The 26,608-nt window shown below is 40.1% G+C and overlaps 1 protein-coding gene across 4 annotated transcripts in view; it reads right to left on the reverse strand.

Moving 5' to 3' along the window:
- anks1b (ankyrin repeat and sterile alpha motif domain containing 1B) overlaps positions 1 to 26,608 on the reverse strand; it is a 236,775-nt gene that overhangs the window by 152,859 nt on the left and 57,308 nt on the right. For 3 of the 4 annotated variants that reach the window (XM_042403120.1, XM_042403118.1, XM_042403116.1), the window contains exons 2-4: positions 18,025 to 18,105; positions 15,117 to 15,273; positions 1,084 to 1,236 (exon numbers count right to left, since the gene is read on the reverse strand). In XM_042403120.1, coding sequence (XP_042259054.1) covers positions 1,084 to 1,236; positions 15,117 to 15,273; positions 18,025 to 18,105 — 391 coding nt within the window. Of the gene's footprint in view, positions 1 to 1,083; positions 1,237 to 15,116; positions 15,274 to 18,024; positions 18,106 to 18,199; positions 18,318 to 26,608 lie in introns of those variants that run through there. The other variant, XM_042403119.1, reaches the window with a different exon arrangement.

A 26,608-nucleotide genomic window follows, 5' to 3' on the forward strand; every position in this document is an offset into this window, starting at 1 on the left:
ATCCTCTCTTCGGAGACTGAGCTTCTCTCCCTTCTTGGTGGAGATGTAGAGTATCAAAGGCCAAATATTCCTTAATCTTTCTTGCCAGTAAACTGTTGAATGTGCCAGCTGAACGTGAGTCTGTCAGATAACACTGGGTGGTAAACAGTCACGGGCTCATGATGGCGATGATGTTTTGACTATTGATGATGGAACTGGGTGGTGATGGCAGGATTTACTTCAGGTAGCATGTTATGTTGTCACTTTATATACATTGTTTTTGATGTTTCATGTTTATCCTGTCTGCAGGACGCATTTGGCATTTTACTGTGCATTGATAACTTTGTTAAACACATTTTAAGACATATAATAATACCACAATTGGCTCCAAACCAGTTGTGATGTCACAAATCCAGCTCTTACTGTAGGTACATACCCTAAACTCAGATTTAAGGTGAACACAGATAAACTTTCCACGTTCTGCAGCCTTCTAGTTTTAAACTGTGTATCATCATCATTCTGCACTGTGAAGCTCAAACATTCAACTGAAGGAACAAAAAGAAAAACACTTTTGAGTGGAGGGAGGCTTTAAAGATGAAGTCAATTTAAAATCACTACTGGGCAGGCCAGCATTGTAACAGATTGTTGACAAGAGGACTTGTTATCTGGACAGTTTTTTCAAGGCATGTTTTTCAGATGATAGACGCTGACAAAATTTCAACAATATCTTTCTTTTGAGGAATTGTTTTCAAAGCGTTTGCATCAGCATGCCATCAGTAATCAGTGGCCTATAACTATATGAAATAGGGCAGGCTACTGATGTGAATCTAAGTGGCAAACATCTGTTCTCATAAGGAACATCTGTAAAAAAAAAAAAAAAAAAAATGCATGCTTTGTTACAAGAATATACTACCCATAACTAACCGCTACAGACCAGATGCTCTGCACTTTTTTTTTTTTTTTTAAAAACTCACATAGGATCATTTTGAAACATCAGAAATACCAACTCAACACAGCACTCAACTACTGGCCTCTCAAGTGCAAAATATGTACCAATAGCTCATGATTTTATACAGGAATCAAATATATAGCATTCTCACTGACCTGTAGTCGTCCATAGAGCGCTGCCAGGTCCAGAGGTGTCTCCTGTCGGCTGTTCCTCATGGTGGGGTCTGTCAGCTCCTGAAGCAGCACCGATACCACCTCAGAGTGTCCGTACTGAGCTGCACAGTGAAGCGCTGTTTCCCTCTCATGGTTCTGCAGAAGATGAAGGAGGATTGAAGAAGGGAAGGGATAAGAGAAGAGGGAAAAAGTGTATGAGGAGAAGCGGGAGTGGATGTCGGAGTTATGGGAATGATAAAGGAAGAGCAGGGGCAGATGAAGAGAGGGGAAAAACATGACATAAGAAAGATGGAAGGGTGCAGGGAGGCAGCAGAGAAGGTCAAAGTGAAGATAAAAGGTAAAAATGTGAGGATTAGAGGGGCAGGTGTCAAAGGATGGAAAAAAAGGTGAATGAAAACGGTTTGACGAGAAGAGGAAAATAAATTGATGGCGATTAGTCGTGTAGAAAAATAAGAAGGTGGTGATTTAGAAGTAGGGTAAATGTAGGTGAAAGGATTGAGATATAAAGGAAGAGAAGAAGAAGGAGGAGGAAAAAGCAGTTAGCTTTATTTATCGCGGCACTGACACAAGGTGAAATTCAAGAGGGAAAGCTATACATTCTCCGCAGACATTTCTGACACACACATATGAAGCACATGTCTCGGTCAGTATATCATTCGACATGTACAAATTCCATAAGCGTGTCGGGTTTGTGAGAGCTGTCAGGGGAAATCTATGGCTTCCTGTCTGTGTAATAGAAGCGGCAATGACCAAAACCAAAACCATGTTTCCTGAAACACTCTGGACCTTTGTGGTCCGACACCCTCACCGATCGAGCGGCTTACATTCGACTGGCCGATAAGCAGATACAGAACAAGTTATGTAATGTTGACTTCTTTCATTTTCTTTAATCCACCTTTTGATGATTGCCAGGCATCTAGTGTACCACCATATGCATCACATGATTCCTGTTTCTTTCCAATCAATGTCACGAGTTACTTTCCGGGCAGCAAATTGATTTGTTTATTCTTTGTTTACATAGATCCTGTGTGTGGAGACATTTATCTGCACATTTCAGCTAATGTGTCTGTAATTACCTGCAGTTTAGATGGATAGATTTTCTTGGGTTAATGGGTTTTAGCATCTTTATTTAGTATCTTTACTACTATTTTACTGAACCCATGCTAAAAGGTCATGCATTTAAAAGGGGGAATGTGTTGATATAAAGAGAGATGAAATCGCTACTTTTGTTACGCTCACAAATATAGTCTTTTATACTTTTAACAGATCTTTAGGCTTCATATATCAGGCTGTGCTGATTAAATAAAAAAAAGGAAAAGTACTGAGATCTCTGCCATGATGCCTTTTATGCTTGAAGTTGAAATTATACCATGTGTGAATCAATAAAGTGCAGAGAAGTGCAGTAAATCAGGTGGGACCATCAGAACAAATCATTTCAAATCATATCACATTTGAAAAAAATTGCAGTATTTCACAATAACTTTCACAATAACATTTATCAAAGTCTCTGTAACGACATGAAGTTCAGATTAATTCCTGCTGAATAGTAAGTATCCCTGAAATCAAGTCTCTGTGCTTTAAAAGGTTATTTTGAACTTGGGAGGCTCTAATGTTCAGAGGAACTGTGGCCATTTTCTGGTTCTTTGGGGGCCCCTGGTGGTCCCTGGGGTCCTGCAACTCTGGATGGAAACAGCCCCGTAATGACTGGAAAACTGGGCTGAGGGACACACATGAAGCAGGGAGAGACAGGATGGATAACCATGCAAGGGGAAAGAAGAGAAGAAGAGAGAGGAGGAGATAGAGAGAGCACGAGCGAGCCTACAGGGATTAAATCTGTGAGGCTAAAAACCGATAATCTGGCAACCATCTACTGTAGACACGTGATATACACATATGCAAGAGTGTGCATCCTGTCCCTACGCGTTTAGGCTTCTGTGGATATTAACAAGGAGAGAGGAGAGGTGATGTAACTTTGTAACAAAGAAGGAGAAAGACTCAACAAAAGGAAGGAGACAGCAGGAGGGGACAGGATCAAACTACAGGATAACGTAGGAGAAGAAAGAGTAGCTCAACAAAACCTGATTGCAACTAATTAGAGACATCAATCTCTCCTCCTTTTACTTACTAGACAGTAAAGGGTTAGTGTTAGCTCTAGCTTTAAATTTAAGGGTAAATATATGTACAGTCACTTTATTATAAAGTCCATGAGTTCTGTAATAAAGCCTCTGAGTCCCTGGTCTGAGCAGAGAGTATGGAGTTGGAAAATAATAAGAGACCGAGCTTGCAACCGAAATTAGTAGAAGCAGTTTACAGTGTTCAATATGTCAAGAGAGCAAATCTGCAAATCAATTTTCAGTACATAATGGAAGCATGTACAGGCTGACCTTTTAATATAATCAACAGTTGAAAATGTTCTCTCTATTTTGTGCTTCACATTACATTTCCATATATTCTTGCGGTGCAACTCCTTTGTAAAAATTCCCATATATTTCCCCCCCCCCCCCCCCCCCCCTCACATTCCTCTATCAAATCCGCTCACATTTCCTGCCTCGAATTCACCTCTCAAACTTCCATGATGAAATTCCAAAACACTACGACCACACTCGGCTGCTCAGATCTCATCTCATGCCTTTTTTTTTTTTTTTTCTCTACTCTTTTTCTCCCCAGAGCCACAACCAATCCTCTCTCCCTCTCTCTCTCTCCTCCTCCTCCTCCTCTCCCTGCTTTCATTTACCCCTCTGAGCAGTGAGTGAGAGAGATGAAGAGATACTGTATGTGCGAATAACACACATATACACACACACACACACACGTGATCTAGCAGCGAAAACACCACAATGTGCTCAAGAGCTCTCCCTCCTCCTCAGCCAATCAGATCGGTCTGCTCTCCCCCTGGACTGCACACCCCCTCCATTCATGGCAGAGTGGAAGCGGCTCCACTGTAGTGTGAGCACAATAATCACACACACTTATGAACACTGTAATTCACATTCATCACAGTTTACTGGTGTAATTGTTGGTTGCATTATGTTTAATAAAGCCCATTTGCTCCGTTCCTGTGTGCATATTCTACTATATTACCGTTTTCCACCGGAGTGACTCAGTTTCCCCGCAGGATCATGTGGATTTCATCTCATCTAATCTACTGTATATACTGTCTTCATCATAGTGTAATAACCTCCACCTAACTACCACTGATGCAGCACAATCATCCATCATCAAGTATAGAATATCAACGAGTCTGCAGAATAGATGATTAAACTATTATAGAATGAATACAACTACATCATCCAGGAACAGGAGACGCATAACTACAACAATTACTGGTATATTTATATACAATAATCAGAGAATAATGGATGTAATGCAGGTAAGACTCCATTATCTTTGCATTTTTGGACAGCTCAGAGTGCATTATCGTACTACGATGGCCACTTAAAGGCTCTGAAAACCGAGAGATGTATTTTTGTCGACCTCAAACTTATGAATGTGAAGATTTTCTGTCATAGTTGGACCGATTTTGGTTATTTTAATTGAGAGATCTGTTCTTGTTTGTGCTCTTCATACTGATTTGAAGTGGGCACTCATTTAGTTAAAGTAATTCCACACATTAGGGCTGCGACTGACAATTATTTTATTATTTTATTGATGAATCAATTAATTGTTTAGTCTGTGAAATGTTAAAAAATTGGCTCACTAAACCTTAAAATATAAAGAAAAACAGCAAATTGTCAAATATGAGAAGCTGGAACCAGAAAATGTTTGTCAATTTTGCTTGAAAAATGACTGGAATGATGATTATTCAATTAACAAAATAGTTGCTGATGAATTTTCATTCCATTGTCTAATCAATTGATCGAAAAATTGTTGCAGCTCTACCACACATTAATCAGAGTTCACAGTAGTAACATCTGAATCAAAATCTGACCAAACCACAAGCACAAAATCCTGACAAAGAGTTTCTGATTGTTCATAAAACTCTTACTAAATAATAACTAATGATGTTGAGCTTCTCAAATTAGAAATATGTAAGATTTGATATCAAGTTTTCAGGGCTCCTGTTTTAATATTCTAATGAATGTAGTTTGAAGCATAACTGTGGTTGCTATGGTTACCTGCAGATAATATGCATGGCACACTGACATAAAACTTTTGACTGGAATTGTGTTTGAGCGACCGGCCAATCACAAACAAATATACTGCATGGTCATTACTGAATGTACAGAGCAGTTTTACTTCTGTATTTATTGACGTCTCTATTTTCAGCTCCTCGTTACGGGTTGTTTACTTCTCCAATTGACTTATTTGAGTAATTTTTAGACGCCTGAATCACTAAAGAAAAGTCAAAGATTAAGCAAATTAATTTCCACAAAAAAACCACAATTATTTGATGCATAAAAATAGTTTTTCTTGCTGATATATTTAAATATTTCTTCTATCCTGTTAATCATCTCGCAACCCCTGACATCTATGACATCTATCTTGACACCTTGTTGAGGTCCTGACCTTCGGATCGGGATTAAGGAACTATTAATCAGTTCAGGAGTGACGGCAGTTTTCATCTCTGTGTTCAGAGCTGCTACTGAGCAGACTGTGTGGTGAGACTGTGTGGTGAGACTGTGTGGTGAGACTGTTATGCAAACTCTTTCCAAAGTCAAATATGAACTTTCAGTCTAAGCTTTTAAACCAACAAGGACGAGAAGAGAGAAAATATATATTTGAACATCTATATTTCCACGCTCAGGAAGATTGTGCGATTTGATCGAAAGCTCCGGATCAGCGAGCATGTGGTTGTTTACATTTGTAACACAGATTATACCTTCGACAACGGGGGTGATAAACACATTTTCGGATTAAACGCGAAACAAGTACGCAGAAGTAATGACGCAAACCAATCACACGCACACACACACACCAATGCTGAGTGATAAATCTCAATATGGGAATGATATGGATACGTTCTGTCTCTGCAGCCTTAAAAACGGACAATAAAGCTTTGTCATTCCAATCCGCTGCGCCTCACGCATGCAGCTTAAGATAGGGGAAAATGCAATTCCCTGACAGAAAGAGAGTGACAAAGAGAAGAACAGAGACACAGACTGACAGGGAGATAGAGCAGAGGAGGTGCAGAGAGAGAGAGAGAGAGAGGAGAGGGAGAAGGAGAGAAAATCCTCCCTCCGTGTTCTCCGAGTGGCGCTATATATTTCCATTACGCTTCCCCCTCTGACAGCTCCCCGATATCATCTAGCACTGGGTGTATTGTTGCTGATTGGGCTCTGAGCAACGGCCATCTACTAATGCCACATCAACAGGCATGGCAGCACATTATTGACATGTCCATATAAATGGACGTCAATGCTTTTTCTTTCAGCGGCGTACGGCGCCGATGCACACTTAACGCTCACAAATATAAAGAGGCTGCGTAATGAAAAGTATCAGCTTGCCCTAACTCCTTCTACAGACACAGCCGCACGGGTTTTATTAGAGGTTAAAGAGGAATTCTTAGTTATTTCTTTTATGATATTACTGAGCTATAAGAGCGGCATCTCTACAATTTACTTGTGAACTGTTAGTGTTACAGAACACACACCTGTACACATACACGCACACAAACCTCTCATGATAAACACTATCAGTTCTATCTCAGTTCATCTGCATTGGACAAAACAAACAGCTACATCCATGCAAATAAGCAAGCCTTATCAGGCGGGCCCGGCGCTGAAGTGAAGCGCAGAGGTGTTTGTTTGAACATACACCGCGTTAATGCTGATGGACTGATATGCAGGATGAGCTCCGTCTACGTTACAGCATCTCATAATCCCAGCAGCTCAAGCCGCTGCCTGGGGAGGGCTGAGTAAATAGATAATGAAAAAGACGAGACACGCAAGGTGAAACGTTTTTTCCCTGTTCTTGCTCGTCTTGTATTAATTATATGGACTATTTAAATGTATACGGCATGTGATATACCATATTCTTTAAGAGAAATTAGACTAAAAGCCTTCAGCAAGTAAAAATATACAGTATATAGAAAAGAGAAGGAGAGAGATGACAACAATGCCTTTCCTTACTTTTGGTTTTAAAAAAGGCACAAGCTGAGAAGGAAGAAAAAAAAAACTGTGGTGGTAGGAGGATAGTAATCCATGAGGAAGAGATGGAGAGGGGAGGAAAAAAGAGGAGCAGTTATTAGGAGTGTGAACATGGAAAGTGAATAAAGTACCCCGGGCCAAGAGGAGTGAATGTAAAAGAGGGCTGAGAAGATGAGAGAAGCAGGAAGGGAAAAACACTGAAAGGGAGAGAGAGAGAGAGAGAGAGAGAAGAAAGCAGAGCTGCACATTTCACTGCCAATTGATCCATCTCTCACACTCCCAACAAAGTCCAAGAAACACACACACACACACACACTTTTTGTTGTGCACAGAACAGCAGGAGACACTGAAATTTAAATAAAATCTAAATCCTAAAGAAATCTTTAATCTCAGCTTTACATAATGTGTCTGTATTCAAGTGTGCGGACATCGTTTCGTGTTGATTTGTCAGTTACGTAATGACGCCACAATAAGACCATAATCTCTGCTGCTGCTAATTTTATCTATCTGCTATTTTATCTATCTAAAGCTTTATTTGAAACGAGCTTTATTCATCTGAAAATCCATATTATGAAAAGTCTTGTTAAACTTCGTACACTATTATAACACGTTTTATCCTTGAACATGTTTGAGCCTTTGAAAACAAAACCATAAAGGCTAAATATGTGACATTTATGAATAAAAAAAAGAAGCACAAAAGATTCAAAAGACTGCTTTTAGTCCTACATCAGACTGAAGAACAATGCGGGTGCTTGGGGGATGTTGGCCTGAATGACCCAGATCCCGTCTTGCACAGGATTGTCAGCTGCTAAAGGGGAGTTCTGTTGCCAAGTGCTTGTTTATGGGGGAATGTTGGGTCTCTGTAAATTAAAGAGCACAGTCTAGACCTGCTCTGTGTGCTCTAAGTGCCCTGAGATAACCTCTGTTGTGATTTGGCGCTATATAAATTAAACCGACTTGACTTAAAGTGACCTTGAGCGAGACATAAAATCCCTAACAGCTCCACAGTTTCGAAACTCTGCCCTCCTTGAAGGGTTGGCAAGCTAAAGAATCTCTTTGTGGGGTAAATTAAACCCCATATTTTAGCTTAATGTCAAAACATACCGCAAAAGGAAAATCCTGCAATAACACATTCACACACAATCTGCTCTCGGCTTGTAATAATCACTCATGACTGTAGTTTGTTTTGACTTACGGCGAGATGAATCATTTTTCTTTTACTGAACTTTAATTGGGAAGCCCGCTGCTGACAGAGCGACAGGGCTGTGGAAAACATATGACACAACATTTTTTCAAACGCATTACTCATAAGAAAACATCCTATGGGCTCAGTGTGACTGTGTGTGTTTTGGCAGCAGCGGGCATGGCGAGAGGCGATGTTCGAGCAAAGACTTTCCCAAGGCGGTTTCTCATAGAAGCATGTGTGCGCGCGGCGAGGCTGTGTTCACATGTCGACCGTCAGGAAACATATGGTTTCATTTTCCGAGTGGTAGCAACATGTGTGCATGATAGGGACTACCAAAACTGTAAGATGAATACGCACTCGCAGAAACACAGCGAGACATTTGAGGAAAATACGCAGCAGAGGAGCGACCTCCTGACGTTTTACCTTTGCCTTAGTTCACACAGCCTGTAAGCTCCCAGGAGGCCTTGCTCGCACTCGCAGAAAAGCCTCCAGGAGGTATTTTATGCATAGATGTGTCCACACATGTGCAAAAACTAAAATACGACACACTTGAAGCACAAAGAAGGTCCTTCTAGTCGCTCTCATTATCTTATGATCGCTTTTATCCTCCTTTGGGAGAACAAAGAGAGAGAGAAAAGAATGATACAACCCTCCGTCTTTCTGTTGGTGGAAAAGAAAACATTCCTGGGATGTATCTGCAGCACAGGGGGGACATACTTGACCTAATCAGTCACCCCACCCCACACACACACACACACACACACACACACAGAATAACCCTTAAATTGACTAGTCCAATACAGAAGAAGCAGCACAGGGGTTGTGTAATGGTTCCCACACACACACACACACACACACACACACACACACACACACCTGCTTTCCATCAGCGGGACAAACACACTGCTACAGACACAAGCAAATTAATCTTAGAATCCAACTTTGCTCTGGGCGAGTACCTCAAGTGAAACGTGACATTAGTCAGTGTCTTCATTTTTGCTGTGAACACCGTGTTTTAGGGCAGCAACTAATAATTATTTCCATTATCAGTCAATCTGCCAATTATTTTCTCAATTAATTGCTTAAAAATATCAGAAAACAGTGAAAAATGTAGATTGTAAGAGCCAGAGCCAAAGATGACTTGGTCTGTTTTGCCTGTTTTGTTCAACCAACGGTAAAAAAAAAACCCCAAAAATCCATTTTGTGTTCACACACTGGGTTGTAGCTCCCAAAGTCTTTTTTATTACTGACTGAAAAAGGCAATGTTTCAACCTCACAGGCTTTTTCAGTCAGTCACTGGAGCTATAATCCAGTGTTCATTTGTTGTCCTGCACCTGAAATAAAAAATATGGAATGGGATGTGCACACACTATCTCTTTGCCTCCTCAACTATCATTTATGATACTAAAAAACTGCAAATTCTCACATTTGTGCAGTTGCAAACAGGAATTTTTGCTTTAAAAAAGGACTGAAACCTCCCAATAAATGTGTCTGTTACACAGTTATATACATGGCAACCTTTATTAATGCAAGAAAAAAACCAATTTCACATTCACTTTTCCATGTGATCTATGATTGCTTATTGATTTTCATCTAAAGTTGATTTTCCCATCTATGGCAGAGCATGTGAATACAACGTTTGAGCACCCTCGAATGCACCACAGAGGAGAGTTTTCAAAACGGTCCTTGTAAGGATTGAACAAGTGCTGGAAGAAGGGCACTTCTGTCAGATGAGACAGATGAACAGACCACCACATAATAGAATGTGCCACTCAACAGCTTGTCCATCATATTTTTGAATGCTGATGTTTCCCCCATGAAGGCGAAAAATGAAGAAATGTGAAATCAAAGTGTACAAAAGAGGTTTGGAAAGCAGTTATTTTACAAGCTCAGGCTCTCTCACCTCTCTCATCATTTCCAGTAAATTTCAGAACAATATAGGTGATGGATGCTGTCTGCAAAAACAGGCGAAGTCTTAACTGCTCCCTTTAGGTGGAAACTTAAAGTAAAGTGTCAGTTCATGATTAAATCTGAGTGGGAGAAAGAGAGATCACAACAAACAATGCCTCAACCTCGACACATTTGGCCCTGCAAGCGTAGTGCAAGCCTTGAGTAAACAAGCGGTCCTTCACTATCCATCACTGTCTCGCTCATAATCACACATAAAGATGCACACGCAGTATGTATAATCATCTTCTCATGTCAGACCTCCACCTCTCATACACACACACACACACACAAACACACACTCCCACAATAAACAAAAACAGCTGTGAATGGGGAACTACTGGGACCAATTAGGCTGTAAACAGTGGGCTGGAACTGGTTTACCGCCAACTAATAACATCCACTAACCTCGAACAATCCTCTACCGGCTGCAGCGTGGAACTGGCCTATCTACACCCTTCCATTACCTCTCTTTCCATCAATCTCTTACCTTTTTTTCTTTATGCTCTCAGGACCTTTCACACTCATTACAACCAACTCCTGCTCTCCGCTCCGCACTCTCGTGTCGCTATTTGTCACCCTGTGTACGAAAGGTGAACGCAAATGTTGTGTTTCTTTACCTTGTAATCTCTCTCTCTGTCTCATACAACACAATAGATATTAAAAGAAAGAGTGTTCCCGCTCCAGAGTCACCCGATAAAACCAAGCTGCGACGCGCGCTCTCGACCTCTGACACGAGTAATGGTGTGCACGGGCAGAGTAATATCGTTGAGAACGGGGTAATGTGCAGCCAATGGCTAACTGCTGTTAAGTCTCGATGATGGGTGTGTGCGTGCGTGGGACTCAGTATATCACCCTGACTAATGTATGCAGGCTCTGCTCTCTACTGCAGACAAGACAGACAGTGGGAAAATATGGAGCTACTGCATCGTAAACACACAAACACTCCATAAATCTTGTTCTCAGATTTATGCCTGCAAACTGAGAACAACTGTAGACACTGTAAACAAGAAGACAATGCCATCAGTGCAAAGACTACTATATAAAAAAGGAGTATTCAGTACTTGTAAAGTTAAAGAGGCACAAAAAAATTAATCTGGCACTTTACTAATATTCTGTAAAATGGTGTGCTTAGTAAAAATGTGTCTTAATAGCATTCAGAGGAAAAAAATAAACAGTGCACCTTTAAGAGTGTCAGTGGAGCAGCCATGTCTTGCGTGTTGCTGTGTCTGTGTGCACTCTTCTACATCAGCATACTTTGGCTTTCTGTCGCACAACAGAAAGCCAAAGTATGCTGATGTAGAAGAGCTGCAACGGTTAGTCGATCGACAGAAATTAAATCAGCAGCTATTTTGATATTTGAATAATCGTTTTGAGTCATTTTTTTCTTTAAGAAAAATCTAAATTCTCTGATTCCAACTTCACAAATGTGAATATTTTCTTTTTTGTCTGTCTTCTATGATAGTAAACAGATTATCTTTGGGTTGTGGACTGTTTGTTGGTACAAAATAAGATGTCACCTGGGCTTTGGGACCAAACGACTAATCAGTTAATTGAGAAAATAACCAACGGATTAATCAATAATGAAAAGAGTTGTTAGTTGAAGCCCTATGATGCAACTTAGCACATTCACCAATATTTACTATGCAGAGGAAGAGATGGAAAATGTTGATAACAGGGGAGATAAAACCAGTCGTCTCCAGCTGCTTGTTGATCAACAAGATACTGTATGTGGCGATGCAGATAGAGACGAGTAATGTGTAGTTCAGTGTAATTAGATGAAGAGTACAAACATTAAAAGGTTTCGTTCCACTTTCAGTTTCACAGATTTAAACAAACGTGGACAAAACTTTCAAGTCCAACCTGGTGATTTCTGTAAGATTTGAATACCAGAGAGTCATTTTCTACTTAATCAGTGTATATTGCACAAATACCACTGTTCACAGGTTTAATTAATGAATGAAACTTAAAGCTATAATATGTAACCAATCCATATTAAAATGTCTAAAAACAGTTAGACCTATATTATATATTTTGTTGAGTTGTGTAATTACATTATCCCAGAGAAATCTGTAATCTTAATCAAGGTAACTGCCTGTTTCATTTGGTTGCATGTCAACGGCGTCCTACCTCCTCTACCAAAGAGTATAGCGCACAAGATGCATACGTCGGCATTGTGTTTGTCCACTACAATGGCGTCTACCAAAGAGTATACGCATACAAGATAATACATCGGCGTTGTGGTTGTTTGACAGAAACTGTTATAAATGGACTTTTATTCAGTTTTAAGCCACATTTTTATGATAAACTTTTTAGATCTTGGTCATTTTTAACTATATGTTTTAATCGGATGAAGGATCTTAAGTTATCAGAGAAACAAGCTGTTAGCAGCAGCTCGACTAACAGCCCCCCTGGACGTCCTGTGTCTGCTGAACAGCGTCAGAGAAACACTGATTTTTTACATGAAACTGCTTTAGTCAGTGTTTTTTTACCTGTTTTAATCACTGGGTCCTTTTGTTCTGGAGAGGAAGAGACGTCTGTGGATAATTCAGCTAAAACATCCTGAAGAATGAACACTGAAGTAATCCTAACCTGAAGAAGCTGGTTGTTTAACAATGAAGACAACAACTCCCATGATCCGTTGCTACTTCACACAGTCATCACACTCTTGTCTTTTGTTATTGTTTTGATTGAGAGACCCCCTAGTGGCTGAAATGACGTATTGTGCATTTAATGATTAAAATCCTCTCAAAATCCTCAACACTGCTGTATCCACTGAACAAGAAAAACTGTGACTCAATAAGACCAAACTGTGAAGAAGCCGCAGCTTGTAAATTTGCAGATGTTGGCAAGGTAAACATCCTCTATGCTGTTTTTTATTTGCACCACTGGGAATGACACAACAGCATCGGTCCGTCTTGGCTGTTAACTTTCCCTCGACTATAAAATGATCCTTATGCAGCTACGCAAGTCTCTCTGACAACATAGTCAAGAAAAGCTCTTTTACTGCGGGATGCTGGAAGTTATTCTAGGATACGTAGGAAATCATTATGTATCCAAACTGAAAAAGTTTAAAAACAGGAGAGCTTGTTCACTTTAACCCTTACTTATCTCAATCAAACCCCAATGTCTCTCTCAAAAAACAAAGAGCACACACACACACAAACACACACTGACTGCACTTTGAAGTCAGCATCTATGCACAGACTCTCCTCAATCAGCATCTGTGTGTGTGTCCACGCTTCCTGCACAGCAGCTCGCTCAGCTCAACAAATAATTGAAAGGGTTAAAAAAAAAAAAAAAAAAAAGGAAGAAAATTACCCGTGCTCACTTGCTGACAAATCTCTTCATTTCAGGGGCAAGGGACATCATTTATCACGGCAAACAATTAGGCTTTAACAACTCTCGGAGGGAAATGATTTGGCTAATGGTGACAGAGGAAAATGTGCTTATTAGGCAGGGTAAATAACGCTCCAATAACCTGGAGGGTCCATTACAACACCGCCATCAGGGGTAGGGGGGGAAAAAAAGTTGTAACCAACAACACTTTTGATTAAACACCACTTCCTGTGTGCCTTATTCTCATTTTAGAAATGTAGCACATCAGCAAGCCATGACATCATTTGTATGCCGCAAGCAGAGATGGATAGAAAAAAAGAGAGAGAGAGAGAGAGAGAGAGAGAGAGAGAGAAAGAGAAAGAGGAAGAGACGGTCATTTTTGCTGATGAGGAATGACAGCAGTGGCATGCTGAATACTCCCGGAGCTGAAACGCTCACCCCCGCTGTCAGAGAGAGAGATCACTAGAAAACTGTAAAAAAGGGATCGGCTCTGTTGGACAGGAGCCATAACGAGTCAACCTGTGGCAGCGCTGGTTTACATGCCCCTGAGAAATACAAGTGAAGGTCTCAACTTTAATTTAGTAGAAGAGAGCAGAGTTCTCCTGTTCTGGCACAGTCAGAGGAAATAGGAAGGGTGTTTCTTTCAGCCACAATTCACCATTTAACAGCTGATAAGGTGTCTTCAGAGAGGAAAAGGTGTATGTACTATGAGACAATAGTGCGTATTGAGTTTTGTCTGGAAGATAGCAACACAGTAGCGGGAAGGACGACTCTTTTGACCTACAAAAGATTAGACAGAGGTCACAGCTGGCAGCTTTTTAGTATGTCAAGAGGAGTAAACTGCAAAAGAAGGAGCCTGTAATTTTTCTTCATTTTTGTGATTTTCTGTCAGTTTTATACTGTTATAATGTCAGATGTGTAAACTATGCGTAAAAATGCTCCCTGCAAGTCAAAAGCCAGGACTTCAGCCTTCTCTCCACGCTTTGTTTGCGATGTTAACTCTACTTCCCCATCAAGCTGATGTCAGATTGTCCGCACATGGCCATAGAGTTTGTTGTTAAGGTTGTTTCGTGTTGAACTGTAAATAATAAGATATTCCAATAGAGCCCCGGAATAAAAATACAGACCTAGAAATGTGCATGATACGTCCACTTTAAGCATCTTTTGGTTGTGTTTATTTGTAACACAGTGTATCACAGGCCAAGGTCTACCGTCTTGCCGAAGGACACTTGGGTAGAGTTCTCCAGTTGAAGGACAGCCTCTTTAACCCCTCGGCCTGCCTGCTTCCTTGCATGTCTAGACTGTTTATCAGTAAAGCCCATTTCAGGATGAGGATTGTGACCTTGTGTATGGGTGTTGGACCGAGGAGAGACTTTATGACGTTTTAATAAAATCCAGAATTTCTGACAAGTTTCCTCCTTTTGAAGATCTTCAAGGGGATAGTGATGGGAGTTTACCTGTTGGTTGACGCGGCAGTGTGAGGGTCCGTGGTGGATGAGGATGCGGACGATGTCCACGTCGCCCCGCCAGGCGGCCAGGTGCAACGGGAAGCAACCCTTGCTATCGGCCACGTTCGTGGACGCCTCGAACTGGAGCAGCTTTAGTACCACCTCCCTGAGACACACAGAGAGAGACGGAAAGACACGGAAATATAAGTACTAAGATCAATAGATAGACAGATGAGGAGGGGAGGAGGGAGGGAGGGAAGCAGAGCTGGGCGATAAAACCTGAAATCCATATATGAAATAGTCACATTTTCCTTGAGAGTTTAATGCAACTCCTCAGCATTTTGCACAAATAATAACTTTAACTGAATATTTGTCTGGATTGCTTATTCAGACTACATAACAAAACATAACTGTGACCTTGGTGATATTTTAACCGGTTAAATAAATTCTTCTCATAGTCAGCGCTGTTTTCAGACGGTGTCGACACTTTAAAAGAACTGCAGACTTCACATCTTGTTGTACCTGCTGTGATCAGCTCAGCTGCGTAAAGGGAAACTCTAAACCACTAGAGGTGAGTGCAAGAGTGCTTTTCTGTCATTTACGACTTAGCGTTTTATTTCTCTATAGCCCCAATTACAACACAGGATTCAGCATTTAAATCCGTGTTCGTTTTTACTGCGTGCGCTCACACAAAGAGCTATTTTGTCTGAAAACATAAGCCTTGCCTTCAAATCTTGGATCGCTTGGACATGTTTGATATTCAAAAACAATCTTTGTTTGTTTTTTTAGGGATGTTTCTGTTCTGCTTCATTGTTCCATGCTGCTGTCCTGACTACTTTTGTGTTTTCTTGCTTCACTGAATGGCAAGATTTGCAGCCTTCACACGAACATACAGCTACGTAATCACATTTATTTTTATTCTCCTTGAAAACTTTATTTAGCCAGGTGAGTCCCGCTGAGGTCGAAAACCTCTTTTTTACAAGGGAGATCTCCATGTTTCCTCCTCATAAAGTAAACTCCATTACACAACTAGATAAAGTGACACATCACAGAGCTGCAGTTTGTTCCGGAAACCCATTTAGCTGCTGCTGCTGCTGCTGAGGAGTAATGTCAGCAATACTATTTTATATTTGCGAGTCTCCAGCTGAAGTTGTCACCTCACTCTGAAGAGGAAAGGTGAAGCGCTTTCATTTGCATTCAAAATGTCGGGGGGGGGGGGGGGGGGGGGGGGGGGAGAAACTGAGGAGAGAGAAGGGCAGAACCTCTCTCAGGAGCGGGGGTGAAAGCGGCAACCGAGATGCTTAATGAACTGCTTTGTTAATTTCAATAATTTATTAGATTTTTATATATGTCACTCAGGTTTAAGTGGCAGTTATACAGCAAAATCACGCTGGGAGGACCTCCGGGTCAAATATGAAAATATTCAAGCTCTTGATGATTGGATTCAGCCTGCATGCATCACCAAAGGTCTTTTTATGAGGCTTCACATAATTAAAATGATCTCAAACGCAGCCTGAATTTAAAAAAAAAAAAGAAAACCTCTGAATACAACGCTGCATGTCGCCATGTTTCTTCTGTCTATAATTGCCGGTTCTTTTTTTTTTTTATTTTTACTTTCCCACCTAAACATTAAATCACTCGTCTGCAGCTTTTTGTTGGCGGCCTAATTTTCACTTTGAGGCTGCATTTTTCCTCTCTCCTCTCCTCACCAGTTGATCTGAAGGAGGAAATCCACATAATTGCCCCCAAAACACAGCACTAATCCTTCAGTTCCGCCAAACTGGGACAGCAGTCGGGTTTGCAGCTAATCCACACTGTGTAACGGATTTCTCAGCAGGCCCAGGTGAAGAAAGAGAGCTAAGCTTCAGGTCTGATGCAGACGCATAAAACACGCACACATTCACTCCTTTGCAGACATATTTTGTTTGCAGTTTTATGATTTAAACTATTATCAATCACCTTTTTTTGTGGTCCTGGAGAGTACAGTTAATGTGTCAAAGCCCTGGAAGCAAGCCAGACTATTTTAATGCGATCAAATTCAATTTTAGTGGCTGTCATTAACTTTAATTAACATGGTTTCTTAAATCATTGACCCTTGATCTAATGAGACCCTCTTAAGTATCATTAGATTCACTCAGAAATGCATTCCCACCAGTTTATACAGAAGACAATTTATTTCCTCCTGAAAAGGTGCAATTTTGTCTTCAATCAACAGCAGCAACATGAAAAAGAAAAAGAAAATCAAAGGAGAAACTAACCTTCTTGACTAATTTTTCCCCACTTCTTCCCACAGATTAATTAGTCGAGTGGGGCAGACAATGTGTCAGCGACGTTGTTGATGAGTGATTGTTTACTGTAAGTCATTTATCAAGCAAATATACAAAATGTTTGCAGCTTAAAATTCAGGATTGGCTGATTTTCTGGTTGGATATTTTTAGAGCTGCAATGATTAGTTGAACAACAGAAAATTAATAGTCTGTTTTAATTATCCATTCATTGTTTTGAGTCATTTTTTTAAGACAAAAAAACCCCCAAAATTCTCTCATTCCAGCTTCTTAAATGTGAATATTTTCTGGTGTCTTCAGTCTTCTGTGATAAGAAACTGAATATCTTTGGGTTGTGGGCTGTCGGTCAGGACAAAACAAGACAATTAAGGTTGCATCTTGGGTTTTTGGGGAAACAGTGATCAACATTTTTCCCCATTTTCTGACATTTTATCGACCAGATGAGTAAATAATTGTTAGTTGCAACCGTATCATATTATTTTGGTGTTTTAACTGCCGTTCAGACAAAACGAGTGATCTGAAGATGTCATCTCTGGCTTATTTGTCTCCTGGATTAAGTGACTGATCGGTTAAAAAATATCTATATTCATTTCTCTCCACAAACATACATGAACACTCGTGTGCAGTCTTACCTGTGTCCGTTGAGCGACGCGTGGTGTAAAGGTGTGTATCCTGAGCTGTCTGTGCAGTTGACGTTCAGGCCCTTCCACATGCTGAGGAGAAACAGAAACACATCAGAATTCATCTTCAGACTGAGATTCACACACTCTACATGCCACTTTTTTGAATAACACGTGCTGATCTTACTGTTGTTTATTAGGTCACACAGATTTTGGACATTTTAACATCTTTATTTAATCAATTCGCTTGAATCTGTTCCCTCTCCTCTCTGCTGCACCTGCTCTGTTTCAGACCCAGGAACTGCAACACCACACCTGACCAATTAGGATTCACCTCACTGGTGGAAGGTGCCAAGTGTGGACATGTCAAGGGGGGGGTTGTGATGTTTTGTTTTGAGGATTTATCTCTTCAGGCTGTTTAATGAGATTTGTTTGCCGCTAAATTATTAGATTTATCTACTGAAAACACACAAATATCTCTTGTGAGTTAATTGATTTGTTAATTGGTGTTTCCTGTAGCAGTAGGAGCTTACAGCTTGTATAACGAGGATTTTGGAGCTCTCTTTGTTGTTTGTTTCATTGTTTTTCTTTTGGTGGAGGCTCGGGTTTTTGTTTCTTCAGTTGTTTCTTAACACAAAGGAATTTTAATTTAATGTTTTTTGGGTCCCGAGGCGAGAACTATAATTTCTTATTTGGAGCAAAAGCCAGAAGAGTTTAAGTCCTATTTCATCATACTGGCAAATAAAGCAAGTGAGTGAGGTCAACTCTCAAAAGGCTGAGCATGCAAATAAAACCACACAAAACTGAATCTCATGAGGATACCCAGCTATGCACACAAACACACACACACACACACACACACTCTCTGTTATACACAGACGGCCCAGGGTTTTCCCAGGGCTATAATTATATGACCTCTCTTTTTCACATGAACTCCTCCAAGCGCGTCAGAGAGAAGTACTAATTAGTTGAATTCCAGTCTGTGCAGCTCTGGGCTGCAGCGCCGAATCAAGTAACTTCTAGAAATGACTTTATTACCTTTTTTTTTTTAATAAAGACAAGCCCATACAGTGGCTTTCTGACATGGAGAGCAGAGTCTCAAAATGAAAATCTGTGCGTCACAATATCTGTTACTGAGATGCATGAAGTAGACAAGACAGCATCAGTTTCTCATATGCATTATTACATTTTTCTGTTTCATTTTTTTATTATTTTAGCCTCTAAAACTGCGCCGGACTGTATTTAATTGCCAAAAAACATTAAAGTCACACCCAAGACTCTCCCCGATTAATGATTTTTTTTAATAGAGCTATCATGAGAAATGAAGACCTAAATATCAATGCTTCCTTTCAAATGTTCATTTAATTTCATTTCATTGATAGCTTCTGAGTCTTATGGAGAATTTTTCCTTTTGAAAGAAGCTGCAGGCAAACAAACACAAGCAACAGAACATTCATTGGGTTTGACAGACGTCACACAATGATCAAGGTCAGTGGAAACACGCAGCGGGTGCGTGCGCACAAAACACTAAACCTGTGTTAAATGTGGTATTAAAGGGCGGATGCGCGCGCACACACACAGAACACAGTGTACACAGATCAATAGAGCAAGTCTGCTTCGGCAAAGGATACAGAACCTTTTATTTTTCTGAATTCAATGATGAAATAAAACTAACTCTGGTCCAAAAAATGTCCCAGAAACCCACACACATCGACCTTAACACACACACACACACACACACACACAGGTCGGAGGGCAGGAGACCGCAGACAGACAGACACAGCACAAGCTTGTTTCTATTGGGTCACATTTACACACTGTGTGAGTGTGTGTGTTTGTGTGTGTTTGACCGTATCGATCGCACTGCTCTGCTGACCCCTTTCAGCACTGACCTATAGAACCAGTTGGATGGGTTGTTAAAAAGAGCAAACTGACAGAGGATGAGGGAGGAGAGAGACAACAGACGGCAGGAAGCCAAAAGATGATGGAGGCAGAAATACGACGAGGATTATAACTGATACCTGTTTCAGTAAATTGCTGGTTTTACACGAACAAACGGATTTTCGCAAAGACAAAAACACCCACTTAGAGCTGCAACAATTAGCCAATTAATCAATTAGTCAACTGACAGGAAATTAATCGCCAACTATTTACATAATCGATTTAGTGTTTTGAGTCATTTTTAAGACAAAAAATGCGAAAATTCTCTGGTTCCAGCTCGATAAATGTGAATATTTTCTGGTTTCTTTAGTCTTCTATGATGGTAAACTAAATATCTTTGGATCGTGGATTGTTGGTCGGGACAAAACAAGACATTTTAGGCATCTTAGGGTAACATTCATTGACATTTTTCACCATTTTCTGTCATTTTACAGAAAAAATAATCGTAAGATTAATCGATAATGAAAATAATCGTTAGTTGCAGCCCTACATCCGCTACAAAAATTGAAAGTGTTTCCAGAAATGTCTGATGTCTGACGTTTAAGTGACATCCAGGGTGAAGCTGAAGCTGATGTGTGCACATCCACACATACAGTAACAGAAAGTAACTTGAAATTCAAGAAATCTTCAAATAATCAGTCCTTTCGTCTGTAGAAAAAAGTGAGATTAGATTCTGTTGCGGCTACAACAAAACAGTTAAATATTCTTTCCAACGGTTCTTTTTTTCTGATGTGATTCACTTCATTTCAGTCACTTCAATCAGCCACATTCAGTCCTGCACCCAGTAACTTTAATCAACAGATGCATTTCTGTAGCTTTTTCTTTTTATCAATAATATATATTTCCACCATTGAGAGTTCTTCAATACTTCATTAATCACATAAACCACTTGGATGAAAACACAGCTGATGTTCTGTATACTCTCCTAAGCTGTTTTCTATGTCAGATAGCTCTTAACAAACCCAACCTTGAACCTAAACATACATATACGCACCCACACACATATGCACTTGTGCTATTACCTTCAAATAGCAAATCTGCACAAGATTCATTAAAACTTGCCTTACAAAGAGTCTTTCATGTGAGCAGAGCTCTGCGTGGCCCGAAACACAATCCACCTCTCCCACACGCCCACAAACGCACCGTATTAATGCACAAACATAGCAGTCATACATCACCTCCATAAAAAGCTGCACTTGTAAACAAATATGTGGCCACTTTGTGAGGGAATGTGTAAACCTTGTCCGTGAGCCAGAGCTGTACAGGGTGTTGTGTTTTCTTTCTGCGCTCCACGACACCTCCCCATGTCGTGGAGCGCAGTGTTACGTAAGTGTCTGGAGTGACACCAGCAGTGGGTGTCGCTAGTGGGTGCTTTAACACACAGAAAGCATTTTGTGGATGGTTGCTTGAGTGGATTAAACAAAGCAAGGTTTGATAAGATTTTAACAAAAGATTTGTAAAATGTTTACACAGGAAAGATATTTAAAACTCAAGCTCCATTGGTCAATATCGTTCATGTTAGTTTAACAATGAATTAAATGACTACATCTAAAGGGGGCCACCGGAAATGCCTTATTTAGGTCATTTTTTTGGTTTACAGCACTCTTACTATATATATATATGGTTCAGACTCACATTTCTCATGAGCGCCAGTTCTAACCCAAGCAGCAACTACCATGGTTTTAGGCAGAAGCCAATGCAGAAGTGCAACAACACCGACGGCCACTAGATGGTGGCGCCAATTGAATTCCATTCAAAAAGAGTCAACTTCTCTCAAAAGTCAATAATGTATTTCTATGAGGCATTATGGTCTCAGTTGTTAAATTTGGGTCTTCTATTTTGGAAATTATTGCCTGTAATAAGATTTGAAGACTTAGCTTTGACTCTCTTGCTCCAAACGAAAAAGATGGCGCCGACCATAAGCAGCAACTTAAGGCTTCAAGCCCTCTCAGCCAAAATAGTTCAGATAAAACCACTGTAGGCTACCTGCTGAGCACCAAACTGCAGACAGACAAATTTAGTGACTAGCTAGTGATGTCAAACATCTAGCATTAGCAGCTAACTGCTAAAGAGCCAGATATTTTTCTCATAAGTTGGTGGAGACTAAAACAGAGCTTGAAGGAGAGTGAACATTGGACTTATATTTGTCAGGTGGCAAGAAACATGAATGAATGCTAATGTTTCCCTTTATGTGATAGATGTGTAAATAGAAATAGAAATAGTTAATGCCACTTAACAGCCACTTAATGCGCTGATGCTATGTCAGTTAGTAAGTCTGTTAACTTGTTTTGGAATATTTCTGCGACCAAGTGGCCAAAAGGTCAATTATTGTATCTTTATATCATATAATTTTGTATACAGATAACTATGGTATCATCTCAGTTTAAAAGCTACAGCGTATTTACATAGATGTTCCATTTTGACGCAGGCTGTCTTATCAACATATGTAAAACTGTAAAATGTTTGCAGGACTACTTCCTCATGAACTGCAATAAGTTTCATCAACATCCACATTTCAAAAAACACAAACGAGGAGAAGCTGGGCTGAAAGAAAAACATCATATTACTAGAGTATTGGAAGAGAGGCTTACAGTGAGGCTTCCTGGTATTTCTCTTTCCTACAACACCTTTATATTCTCACAATACTCCTTTAGTATTCCTGTAGAGACCTATATACTGACTCTGTTGTACCAGATATGACATTTATATTGACTGTTGCACAGTAAAACAGTCTGTGACCTGTAGATTTACTGTGTCCACTGCAGCTACAAACTGCCACAAAGTAACAAAACACATGGACTGTGCCTTTTCTTAAAAACAAACACAGCATATTGGAAAACAACCAACTTTAACTGAGTGAATCACTTCCTAACAAGACCCGATTTCTTATCGCAGCTGTTCCGCTCTGCTCTGCCATGTTCCCAAACTCAGTTCGGTGCCATATCGGTTCTCTATTGTTTTCTGTGCTTTCAGTGCAAGCATAAAGCCAGCCAGCAGAGTTTAAATAGAATTAGTGGGGAACTTGAGATTAGATAATGGATGAGAGTTGCTGCTGTAGGAATGCGGCCTCTTGGTGGATTAAATATGCAGATGACGTCTTTACCAATTAACCTCAGGAGTTGCAGGAATGCACAGGAAAGCCCTTTGCCTTTTCCTTGACATTACACAACAGTCAAGTGTTTTTGTGTGTCAGTGTGTCTCAATCTCTTTCCTCAAAAGCTACTTTCTCTCCCCTCTGTCTCAGACTCGCTGAGGTTCAACTCTTTTTTTTTTTTTTTTTTTATTAAAGCGCTGAAAGGTAAAGGGGTCAAACGTCATGAAAGGCCTCCCAGCATGCAGAGCAACGCTGCCCTCTGTTTGAACCCTCCTTCAGTTACAGTCTGACAGTTTACAACAGCACTGCACACTGAGGACTACACTGACATGATATAATAGAAAACCAAAAAAAGAACAACCTGTTTTAGTTGAATGTAGAATAAAGGGAAGTATACTTCGCAATAAAGAATCAGTTAAACTAAAATTATACTAAGGCTGAGACTTTTGATACTCAGAGGGTCAATTGAAGACATGATGAGAAGTATAACTTCTCCAAATCTTCACACAGAAATTTATTAGCATTTTCATTGAAGCTAAACGAGCTGAAGTTAAGATCCATGACCAGACTTTAAAGTGCTATGTATTCCATTTGGTACAAAACATCACCTGAAGTAACTGAATAATGAAAAGCAGGATTTAAAGTGTTGTTGCTCATCAAACAAGAGCTAAAATTACTCCCAAACTCTTTAGAAGTGTGTATTTTTTTTTTATCAGTAATTTCAAAAGAGGGCCTGTAAATGTCTTTCAAGTAGTGAAAAATTTCTCATTTCGGATGCAAACGTTTCATTGCGCATTTCGGAATGAACGCCTTCATTTGCCGCTTCACCACGGATATTAAAGCTGGCATCATGTTGCAGCAAAGTTCAGGCTACATCAAAGCGGAGCATTGTCTTCAAAGGACGAGAAATTAAGGAGTTGGGGAAACCTTTGTAGTTTCTTTTTAGCAGGAAACTTCTTTTGTGTGTGTGTGTGTGGCGGGACTCCCCCCCCTACCTTCGCCACACAGTGCCACCTAATAAAATGAAAGTCAAAGAGAAACAGGCGACTCGACAACTCTAAGTTCAAGAGAAATCGAAAAGGGGAACCAATATGAGGTGTGTTTTCTATCAGAGCAGATAACGCCAGACAGGAAGTGGGCTCGCTTCATATCCTGTTTTGAGCATGAAGCAGAAGAGATACTTACTGATTAAGAGCAGTATTTCAAGAGCTCACTAACTGATACGACCTATAAGATGACGGAAACACACATTCGCACCCTTTTGCACATTTCTCAGGAGCTGGCCTTTGATGTTTAAACCTTGACTCCCACGGAGACAGCACATCCCCCATGATGCTTCAGGGCATGAATATTCTGCTTTACACTCTAATGTCTCGAGCAGGTGTGCGGATATGGATAAGGTGTATGTAACTCTGTCTGTCTGTGTGTGTGTGTGTGTTTGTGTGGTGTCACAGGTGGGATCAGTTCAACCAGAGAGACAATTATAGTGCAAGGTGTGTGGAAACTCTCAAAAGACCAATTACATTTCTGCAGAGAGAAGTGAGAATCAGGCACCTCACTCCCCCTCTTTCTCTCTCTCTCTCTGTGTCTCTCACCTTTTCCCTCTTTCTTGTATCTGCAGTTGCTTCTTTGGTACATCTATATATTCTGCAAACAATATGATGCATATGTTTTATGAGATAGAAGCGTAGTGGACGTGAACGCCCTGCAAATACAGAGAGAGAGGGAGAGAGAGAGCAGAAAGAGGGCGACTACTTCAAAGAAGACTACAGAGGCAACTGAGTTGTGATGCTCTTATATGACAAACCAGTCACTTCAAAGGGTGCTCATGCTTAAAATGTGCCTTAGGCTCACGCACATGCACACACATACATGTACACATTCCTCCATGTGCTTATACTGACATGGTATGAACTGCAGCCTGACAGATAATGGATTTTTTGAGGCCAATACCACCAATGTTACTAAAATTATGATAGACATATCATTTAATATTTCAAAGTTTTAGAATTTCTTAACTTTTGGCCGAGATTCCTCAAATTTGATGTTAAAGAAAATCTTGATTTTTCATTGTTTTTTGATATTTTATGGACCAAATGATTCATCAATTAATCAATGTAATATTTGACAGATTAATCAATAATCAAACTAGTCATTAGTTGCAAGCCTAGCTGAATGTATTTTATTTTTAGCTGCAATGATTAGTCGATTAATAGATTAGTTGATAGACAGAAAATTGATTGCCAACTATATTGATCATTGTTTTGAGTGTTTTGAGTGTTTCTCTGGTTCTTAGACATGAAAATATTCTGGTTTCTTTAGTCTGTGGACTGTCGGTCGGGACAAAACAGGACATTTCAGGTTGTATCATGGTCTTGGGGAAACAGTGATCCTCATTTTTCACTATTTTCTGACTTTTTTATAGACCAAACAACTAATCGATTATATCAGGAAAAAAAAAATCGACAGATTAATCTACAATGAAATCAATTGCACCTCTAATATATGTTTACTTAGTAGCATATTGCTTCTTGGCATGTTGACGCCTGTAAATCAGTGGAATAGTGTGAAACCGTCGGCAGGATGTGTATGAATCTGTACATCTGTACGTGTGCAAACATGCTTGTGAGTGTGTGTCCTCGTGTTCAAACAAAACGTAGACGCTGTAGCACCACTAGTGCTCCAAAACTCCACGTATGAGGTTTTTCTTTTAATTTGTCACCCATCTGTATCCGCGATAATCCAACATCAGTACCAATAATATCGGCCCTGTCAATATCTCAGTCGGGTCCTTGTATAAACAGACCTACACAGAGTATATCAGCTTTACACCACAAACACATCATACAGCCGGGAGATTCCCCCAGGTTATGATGTAACCTCCAATATAACAGCACATCTCATTTTCACCTCATATTCCCACGACATCATGAGGAAAATCCCATTCACACCTACACAATTCAACAGGCAATCCTGCGCCGCTGTCACAGGGAGCAGAGATCTGTCACTCTACAGCTTCATTTCTACACTCATTATAGTGACAAGTTCATCCATAGTATTACTGATATGGCTGTGACAGAACTCCCAGTGTGTCAAATTAAACGGTCTCTTACTGTGTTGGTGAAGATTTACAGAGGACAGACATACTTGAATACATTGATGAACAACAAATCCTCCTTTTTCAGTCTTGTAAACACACACACAACACAATCTATCAGTAAATATGAGACGTCAGAACTGCAGGATGGGGCACTTCTGTCTCTGATCTCACCCTATCATCTTCTGCCGAATCTCTAATTTGCTGAACTCATTCTTGTAAAATTGCCTCATATGTTTGTTTTGCATATTTAGCAAACAGCTGCCCTCTACAAAAATACTTGTTGGCAATTTTGTTCGTTTGAATACGCTGTAGTATCCCGTCGGCATGGGAATCTACCCAACTAGCAAATTAGGTCTATAGCTGCTGGAAAACATAAATAAATCTTCCTTTGCTGGATGTCTCTCCCTAAGTGGGTGTTTGTTCTAGTTAACAACCCTCAAAATACAACTTAAATTCTCAGT

This window comes from Thunnus maccoyii, chromosome 23, assembly GCF_910596095.1.
Source record: "Thunnus maccoyii chromosome 23, fThuMac1.1, whole genome shotgun sequence".
Classification (NCBI taxonomy): domain Eukaryota; kingdom Metazoa; phylum Chordata; class Actinopteri; order Scombriformes; family Scombridae; genus Thunnus; species Thunnus maccoyii.